The sequence below is a fragment of the Sminthopsis crassicaudata genome, chromosome 6 (genome assembly GCF_048593235.1).
Source record: "Sminthopsis crassicaudata isolate SCR6 chromosome 6, ASM4859323v1, whole genome shotgun sequence".
In the NCBI taxonomy this organism is placed as follows: Eukaryota; Metazoa; Chordata; class Mammalia; order Dasyuromorphia; family Dasyuridae; genus Sminthopsis; species Sminthopsis crassicaudata.
The window spans coordinates 237,059,360-237,069,309 of NC_133622.1; the positions used below are offsets into that span (position 1 = coordinate 237,059,360).

General features: G+C 37.0%; 1 protein-coding gene across 1 annotated transcript; it reads right to left on the reverse strand.

Moving 5' to 3' along the window:
* Positions 1 to 1,656: 1,656 nt before the first annotated feature.
* Positions 1,657 to 2,633, reverse strand: LOC141547365 (vomeronasal type-1 receptor 4-like). The gene is given in 2 exon segments (XM_074275809.1): positions 1,657 to 1,757; positions 1,760 to 2,633. Coding segments are annotated over 2 exon segments (975 nt in total).
* Between the last annotated feature and the right edge of the window lie 7,317 nt (positions 2,634 to 9,950).

A 9,950-nucleotide genomic window follows, 5' to 3' on the forward strand; every position in this document is an offset into this window, starting at 1 on the left:
AATATATGTATGTGTATCTATATATGTATATCTCCCCCCACAATTAAGTATATACTATTCTCAAAATCTATAAAAAATATGGGGGCGGGGAATAGAAATAGGAGGGTGTGTAGACTTATGGCAGTGAGACAAGGTGTGTAGATTGAGGAGAAAGGGATTAAGAGGGAAGGAAAGGGTAGGCTAGGTCAAGGTGAGATTCAGAAGAGTATTTTGATTAGAGGGAGTAGAGTGAAAAGGGTAGAAAAAGTAGTGGAGAAGATGAAAGCTCTATGGATAAGGGGAAGTTAAAAGCAAGTCGAGTTAAGGAGTAGAAGTAAAGTATAAAGGTTAACAGGGATACAAAATAAGAGATATACGATAACAAAAATTAGAAGTTGAATTTGTTAAGGGAACAAAGAAGCACTTGTAATCATTGACCTCTATCAAAGTCAGACTTAAAAATTCAATCAAGTGAGAAATCAACATTATATGTCAACCATGGTAATATTGTTTTAGATGCATGTTTACATGTACATAAATGTGCATGTATATATGTATATGCATATAGATATGACATGTGTGTATAGATATATGTACCTGGGTGTGGGGGTGAACATATATATATGTATGTATAATATCATTATATGTATGCTTAACAGTAGCCCGCTTGGTGTGGGAGTGGGAGAGGGTGAAAGATGAGTAAAGAATAAAGAAAAAAATTGCATAACAAAAAAGAAAACATCCTACAAAGAAGCAAAGAATTGGTGGTGTGTCATAAATATAATGTCTTCTATTATATATGATTTCTTGAAATGAAAATTTATTTTTACATATTTTCAATCCTCTGATAGTCTGGTAGGCACATGAAAATGTGTTTTTTTTTCTTTTTCTGGATGTCTATATTTTTTATTATTTTATATTTACCTTTAAATAAATATTAAAAAAAGGAGCAGAGGGAAATACCTTGAGTTTCTGCCTTATGAATAGCCTTGGTGATTATCATTTCATATAACTTTTTTCAAGTGTTTAGATACTATTTTTTATTTACATATTTATGGTCACTTTGACTCCTGATTCTACTTACTTCACTTTCCATAATTCCACCTATGTCTTTCCATTTTTCTGTGCATTTATTATATTCTTGACTTTTTTCCATTATAGTAATCTGCATAATATTTAAATATCCATTTATTGTTTTAATATGTATTCCGTATTTATTTCATTACATTTACATGCCACACTTTTTAAAAGATCTTTTCAAGTAGCCGGGAACTGACTTTGTTTCCATTCTTTGCTTCAATCAGAAATATTGTTATAAATAATCTGAAGTATGTCAGGCTTTTTTGAACATTGGTCTCATTGGGGTATATGCCTAAGAGTAGGGAATCCAATTTTATATGGGAAGGGGAAGTATTATTTTTCATTTGTCCCTTTCTTTATAATGTTTCACTTTATGCAAGGAGAATCGGAGTTATGGGATTATTATTATATTATTGTTATTTTTATATATTTCATGACAAACTTGATTTTTTGTTTTGGTAAGAAATTTACCTCTTTCCATTGTTGTGAATCATCAATTCTCCTCTTATCCTGCTGTATTATGATGATTTGAGTCTTTACATTCAGGTTACTTATCCATTTTGAGCAAATTTTGTGATATGGTTTGAGTTATTAATCTTACCCTAATTTATGCTGATTTTTCTCCTTTTCCCTAACATTTTTTAACTGGAGAGTCCTTCTTGAGAAGAGTTCTTTAAACATAAGAGAGAAGCAAAAGACCTGGGCTTCTGAGTGTCAGTGGTGATCAGCACAATAGGGCTGATTATTGGATAAAACATGGAAAGTGCAACTGTGAAACGTAATGCCCAGTGTTTGATTTCTGCTGCAGAAGCTATGTAAATAACAAAAGGAGAACTGACTGAATTAAAGCAAACAAATGTGGCCACCAGCATCAGGACCGCTTTGGTGGCTCTAGTCTCAGGGGATGCTCTGAGGGAGGAGTTGATGCTGTGAATGTGTTGGACCCTCTTGATGTGTCTGTGCAAGATAAATACCATATAGCCACTTGAGCCAACCATGAGACCCACAAACAGAGTATCAACAACTGACTGACAAATTAAGGTTTTTATAATATTCATGGCTTGTAAGTCAAAAGAAATATGTCCAATCCTCCACCTTTCATTACTTCTGTTTCTTGGACTACTATAATTCATAGGTGCAGCAATATCAAGAAGGAGATTGAAAATCCAGCTGAGCATACAGCAGGAAGGAATACACTTTTGGGTTCTAGTTTTAAGTTGTGCCCACTTAAGGCTGCTGGGGCTGATAGTGATGGCCTGGAAGATACTCAGGAGGCAGGTGCTGCAAAGAGAAAGGCCTCGGGTCACTCTTATGAGATAAATTAAGATTTTACCCATTGTTTCATCTAGGAAAGATAACCATTTCCAATTGGTTATAATTGTAGAGAAGGCCCTGCAAAGAATCATTAAGACATGGGCAAAGGCCATATTTATGATGATCAGGCTGATGAGTCTTTTCCTGTGAGCAGTGATGAACTTGTGAATGTGTAGATAAAGAAGGGACATGTTGCCCAGAACTCCAAAGAAAAGCATGGTCAAGTAGACAATGGCCAGACTATCTTTTTGAGAGCTCATTCCTTGAGAGATTCCTTGGAGAACTTTGCTGTCAGCTCCAAAGTGACCTGGGGAGAAATGCAGGAGCATGTGACTTTTCCAATGTGAGGAATTCCCAATTCTACAACCTATTCAGCTTCTCTTTAAAGAGTGGTAAACCTTCCCAGATAATAGTGCCATTCTAGTGTTCATGAGACACGTATTTAATGTATCAATTCACAAATATTTATTAATCCATAATTATAATTATATATCTTAGAAATAAAACACTTCCCATTTGTTTGCAAACCATACTTCTCTTCTTAGTACATGATTATCACCTTTGTACAACCAGGATTTTGGACAGACCCGGGATCTTTAGCTGTCACAGCTAAGAATTTCTCTTATATTTTCAGGGTCCATGTTTCCAAGCTACTTCTTTTCCTTTGCTTCATGTGCTTCCCCTTTGTGAAATCTTTTTTTTTTATTCTTTCATTAGAATGTAAGCTCCAAGAGGGCAGAGACTTTCTTGGATACTTTTACCCTTATTACTATTACTTAGCACACTTCCTGGAACATATGTGTTAAAGTTATTTTAATGGTGTGTTGTGTAACTAGAATTTGATGAGAATGAGTAAACTCTGCAGGTGTCAGCTCTGACTCTTAAAGGGTTAGTGACCAGAAATGCTGGTGAATTGTGCAAATTCAGGCCCTTAAAGGGTGTGTGTGTGTGTGTGTGTGTGTGTGTGTGTGTGTGTGTGTGTGTTTGTGTGTTTGTGTGTGTGTGTGTGTGTGTCTATGTGTGTGTTCTAGATGGATGTCCTCAGGTTGAACTTAAAGATTCCTTTGGAGAGAGAGTTGGGCAAGATCACTTAAATGTTTATCTGTATCTCCCCCCTAAACATGGGGATTCTACAATGCTTACCAGAAGTTATTTGAAAATACCCATTTTCTATAGTTAATGGATACAATATATATAAGTAATGCAATATATTAAAAATATGTAGAAATATTGAAAGGAATTAGCACTGAGGCATTGGATAAGCCTTATTTTTATCTGAACTGGATAAAAGAATATAACATTTTCATACAACTTTTTTCATACACACATACACACAAAGCACGGCTAGGAATACTTTAACAGTGTAAACCTACAAAATCAGTAGTTTTGGGGGAAAGGAGAGGGAGGCACAAACAGGAGGGCAGATGTATGAGCGAGTTTTGTAAATGAAATAGTTTATTTTAGGAAGCAGGGGACTCAGAGATGGATTGAAAGAAAAAAAGGAAGAATGAAATAATGTGATCAGTGTTGATAAGGCAGTGAAGCAGAAAAAATTGTATTATTCATAATTTGTTTTTGTTCATCTAAGAAAGAGGAAAATAAGAGCAAAAAAAACCCCTAAGAAGTACAACACAGCAGGATGAAGGGAAATACAAAATTTACAATCATTCATAGGAAAATAGATGAAACATGCCACGCACTGAATGGTAGAGCACAGTAGAACATACTGCAAAGTTGATTTCCACAATAAGTTACTTGAAAAAATGCCTTTTGTTATATAAAGAATCATGTGGAATTAAAATCCATCATACTTCAAATAAACTTTAAAAAGCATGCTTTTAGAGAAAGCAATGGCAACAAATAAACATGATAGAAGGAGATAAGCATGGGAAAAATGCTCAATGGGTTACAATGAAAAATCTTTTAAAATATGTCATATTAAAAATACATGAAATGCATTATATATATGTAATATATTACAAATATGTATAAGTAGATGTTTTTGCTTTCTAAGTTTGGAAAGGGGATGCCATCTGTTAGACAGAGGATGCTCTGGGTATTAGGTCACTCTAAGTCCAAGCCCCAGCTATGAGACTCTGGGTACGGCAGTTGTTTTTTTCTGCGAAACCCCATAGTGTTGGTCAGTGACTGATTTGAATCAGGAGAGGGTCTTTCTATACTCAGAGCTTCCTGATCCCATGAAATCACAGGATTAGATAAACAAAATTGGAATTAAACATGCCTTATTTCTGTCAATCCAATGACTAGAAGTGTGGTCTCTATGCTCTGAATTTCAGCATGTGGGAATTACTCCAGCTGCCTTGCCTTTGTTACACTCCTGTTATCAAAGTATGAATTTTTTTGGGCAGACTTCTATATGTTCCATTTTTCCAGATGACTTCCCTAGAGGAAATGCAATGGTTAGAATGTTGGACTTGGTTTCAGGAAGCCCCGAATTCATGTGTAGCTCCTGACACTTAGTTGTGACCCTCAGAACATCAGCTAACCTCTGTCTTTCCAGCTTTCACCATTTATAAAATGAATACAATAATAGCACTATGCTTTGAAGACCAAATGAAGACATCTATAAAGTAATTAGCACAGTGTCTGGCACAAACTTGACATTGATTAAATACTTCCTTCATTACTTTCTTCCTTGAAAACTTGTGCTACTCAAGTGGGTTAAGAATTGGAAAAAATATCCTGTCCTGCATTATCTACCTCTAGGGATGCTGTTTGGATCAAGTGAGATATCCTATGCTTTGTAACCCTTAAAGTGCTCTGTAAATGTTGTTTATGATCATTCCTCTGATTATTGATGTATCCTAGGCCATCTGACCTTGTTTCTTGCTCTCAACTTTAGCTCTTTGCATACTGAGATTGCTGAAAAAGGCAATAAGAAAAATGTACTCCCATCATTAAGGGAAGATTAGATGTCCCTGCATATTGGGGCAATTAAGTGGTACACTGGTTAAACGACTAGTTCTGGAGGGAGGAAGACAAAGTCAAATCTATCCTCACACAAACCTGCAAAAAGTAACTTAAACCTTAAACCTTACAGATGAATTGAAAGAAAAAAAGAAAGAATGAAATAATGTGATCAGTGTTGACAGGACAGAGAAGCCCTGCGAAAGTAACTTAAATAAGATCTTTTTCAGTTTTCTCATCCGTAAAATGGGAATATGACCCAAAATATGCTGAATATCAAATGAGATGAGAGTGAACACATAGTAATAAAGTCTTTCCCATGGTGCTTGGTATATAGTTGATATTCCCTTAGTCCTCCCTGCCTTCGTTTTTCTTCTTCCTTCCTTCCTTCCTTCCTTCCTTCCTTCCTTCCTTCCTTCCTTCCTTCCTTCCTTCCTTCCTTCCTTCCTTCCTTCCTTCCTTCCTTCCTTCCTTCCTTCCTTCCTTCTTTCTTTCCTTCCTTCCTTCTTTCCTTCCCTCCTTCCTTCTTTTCTTTCTTCCTTTCCTCCTTATTTCTTTCCTTTCTTTCCTTCCCTCCTTCCCTCTTCCACTCCTTTCTTTCCTTTCTCCTTTGAAAGATTGTATTATTCAAATGTCTTTAATATTAGGAAAATAACGGTGCCCTATGTAACTACTTAATCTTCAAACACATTGAAACAAAAGAGACCAAATCTTTGTTTTGTTCTTCAAGAAATATGTGGTTCTTCCATTATTTTTCCACAATTTTTTTATCTAGAAGCTTTTTAAATTTTTATATGAACTTAGCCAACTTAGTCTACTTCCGTGTATACTTTTATAGCTTGTGTCTATGAAAAATTGATCAGACCTTAGGGAAATAAAAAGATCATTTTGATCCATAGTTTTCTGCCCCTAGAAGCTCCCTCCTCTGAACAGGGAGAGTTTTGGAGATGTGCTGAGTTGCATAGGATCAATCTTTGTGGTGCCCAAGGAAATGGAAGAAGAAGTGAAATAAAACATAGCACAACCCCCAAACCCTAACCTTTGCTCTATCAGGGGACAGATTTGTACTTGGCACCTAAGTCAGTTTTTTTTTTTTAACAATGAGGAAATTAAGGCTCAGGATATAAAAGTGAATGAAAAACTCTTGATCCAAGATACTGCTACTCCAAATGGAATGCCCTTCCCATTAAATCAGCAAGCTTTTACTGCCACTGCCTGGACAGACAAGGAGGCAGATAGAGACCATGATTTTTTCTCTTTATCAAGAGAAACTTGTAGAATATAAGAAGAAAGATGCTTGTTTTCTGAATACTATCAAATATCTGGAAGCCAGGGAGAGAAATGGAAGGGCAGAGAGAAAAAGAAAATATATGGAGGAGATATCAATAAAGTTTCTAGGCATTCCACTGGAAACTCTTGAGATATGCCTGTTACATTGACACTGAGAGGATGCTGTGAAAGAAACAGGGTACCCCATTGCCAGACATGAGCTCTCCATCTCTTTTCTCTCCCCTCTCAAAATATAAAGTATGTGCTGTATCCTATTGTGTGAAGATAGTGATGAAGAATGAGCTGAAGATTAACTAAAGGAATGGAGAACAAAAGCTGGCAGTCTTGTTTCCAAAACCCAAGCCAGAATAGCCTAGAATAGTCAAAATGTCCTTCCTGTACACCCCCACTTCCCCCCAAAAATCATTATTCCTAGTCATCTTTTCTTCCTTATTGCAGAACTGAGAGCCTGTTCCCTGGCTCCTGGAAGGGATTCTTACTTATCCCTGTTTCTGAAGCTAAGGCCTTCAAAATCACTCACCAGACTGTTCTCTGCTGCCAGGGCCTGGGCTAGTATTGCAGAAGTCTGTGCATGTGTGTGTGTGTCTGTGTATATGTATGTGTGGGGCCTATCTGGGGCTGGAGTTATAGGGAGAGCAGAGTCTGAGCTCATTTCCCCTAAGATCTATAATTATGATGCCATGTGCTGCAAGAGAAACACTTGACAGAAGAGGGAACTTGAGGGGTGTCTGAATTAGGAACAGAATTTTTTTTTCATGTGAAAATTATTGTTAACAATAACAATTAATGAGACTCTCTAAAGGAATATTTGTGAGTAACCAAAAAGAGATTTCCTCTGTCTGTTGAGAGGAGAAGTAAAAGTTTCATTTTTTCTCATGGTCATTGCAAAGATTTGCTGCTAAATGTCTATCAAACAGTGAGCTCAGAAAAATGTACTCTGGGCTCACTTTTACATTTGATCTACATCTTCATCCTTTATCATTTTCCTAAGTCTTCTTGTCCTTCCATCATACCCAACTCTTTGTGACCCTGTGGATCATATTGTTCATGTGATTTTCTTGGCAAAAGAGAGGGAGGATCGCCTTTTTCTTCTCTAGGAATTAAGGCAAACACAGGTTATGGGACTCACACAATAAGTGTCATACCCCAGATTTATCTTTTTGGCTTCCTGGCCCAGAATTCTATGCACTGAAACACATGTCTTGTCTAAAAGTAGACAAAACAACAAAGTGAAAACTCAAACTTTGTTTTCCAGAATTTGCCAATTTCTGAGATGTGAACAATGGCCTTGAAAGGTTAAGAATTAGCTGTTCTGAGCAAGTTTGAGCTAGCTGCAACAAACTTCTCCTAAGAAAGAGGGAGACTGGGGTGCTTGTGATATGATGAATGCAGAGGCCTTTACTTGTATTCCTGGGCCCCTGGTGAGCTCTTTTGTAGAAATCACTGAAAGGGCCCATTGAGTTCCTTTGGAGTCCCATTTTGTGTATCTAAGATGAATTCCCTTCTTGTGGCTAAAAGATTGGGAATGATAACTTAAAATTCTCTCTTTGATAGTGTGTTGGATTGAAACAATGATGGGGATGGATTATGACCTGAATATGAGTGTGTAACTTCCATATCATGGCAGGTTTCCTTCCTATCATGTATGCCCAGGGACGACTCCCCAGACCTTGAATGCCATATACTGTGAGGCATCAACCATGTAATGACTCTTTGAGATAACATGATTCCTCCATTCACAACATGGATCAAGCTATCTTTATCTCCTTCTGCCTCCTCTGGCCATTTTGTTTTGTTGAGATATCAGATGCATATCCTGATGTCATCTCTGAAAGAATTCAGGTTCAGCTAGTTGCCAACCCAAGGAAAGGCACTGTATTGTGCTATAGACACTCAGTGGGAGGTCCAAGCTCCCTGAGGGAATCAGTCCTGAAACTCAAGGCCAAGGTTTTTAGAGAGTAAATGATGGTTATTAGATCACAAGATATGCACATTTTGAGGTTTTAGCAGGAGTTTGCCAACTTGGGGAGGTCCTTAAGCCTTGCTGGAACTGTACCTGTGATTATCCAGAATGCATGCAGAAAAACTTACTTGGGTGATATTAATATATGGCAGTGATATTATTAGTAGTGTAGGCTCACCCAGAGACAATAAAGAAGGGGAACACCAAGTAATGTGGGTACAGAATATGCTGGTTTGCTCATTATTGTTGTGAGACCCACACTTAATAATTTTTGTAGGCTTTAGGATTGGGGACAGGTATGGGCTTCGATTGGTTGGGGAAACAATCAGAATCCCATCAGTTTGAAGTATTCTCCTATCTCAGTTCATTTACCCATCATGGATGATGGATGTACCATGAGCCCATGAATGATCAAGATTTTTTGTTTTTAACTTCCTTCTTAAATTACAGTAAAGCACTTAATAATTTGTCTTTGAAATCTGACTGTGTGTGACTGGGTTTTGTATTAAGGAATTGCATTACTTCTCATTCCTGAGACTGATTTATTCTACTACCGTATTTGAACCAGAATGCAAAACTAAATCACTTTTTGGTATTTATAAAAACAGATATGTAGGTTGCAAATTGGGGGAACAGTTTAGAAAAAGTTGGGACTGAATGTGCTGACCTATAGCATAGAATAAAGAGTTCCAAATGAACCCTTTAGGGGCTAATGAATAAGGAATTCAACTGAATCGATGGGTTGTAATTGCCTTTTCATGGATTCTCAGATAAATCAAAATGTCAATTCCTTTCCCAACTTTCCTTCCCTGTATGTCTTGTAAGAATTTTTCTGTATTCTGATTTTTCCTCTAACAGAAGTGAGATATACAGCATATAAATTAGGGCAGAGAGCCTGATTATTAGGAATTTCTTAACTGGGGGCTCTAAGATTTTATGGTTATATTAATAATACATGATGTGATATAAATGCTATAAAATAGTAGAGTTACTTTGTGCAAAGGAGAAAGTATCAGAGATGGTTGGGGGGGGTCATAACAGCTAACTGATCTGAGAAGATCGATTGGTACCAGCTTTATGACTTTAGGGACTAAACAGAAGACTTGATATTAAATTCTGAAGGCACGAGGAAGCAATTAGCCTTGAATCAGTAGGAGTCACATGGTCATATCAACACGTTAGGAAAATTACTTGAGCAGCTCCACATAGAAAGGACTGGAGGTCTCAGACATGAGGCAGAGGGATCATTAGAAGGGAATTCAACTTAGATACACAAAATGGGACTCCAAAGGAACTCAATTGGTGCTTGTATGAACAACATTCAGTGATTTCTACAAAAGAGCTCACCAGGGGCCCAGGAATACAAGTAAAGGCTCTGCATTCATCATATCACAAG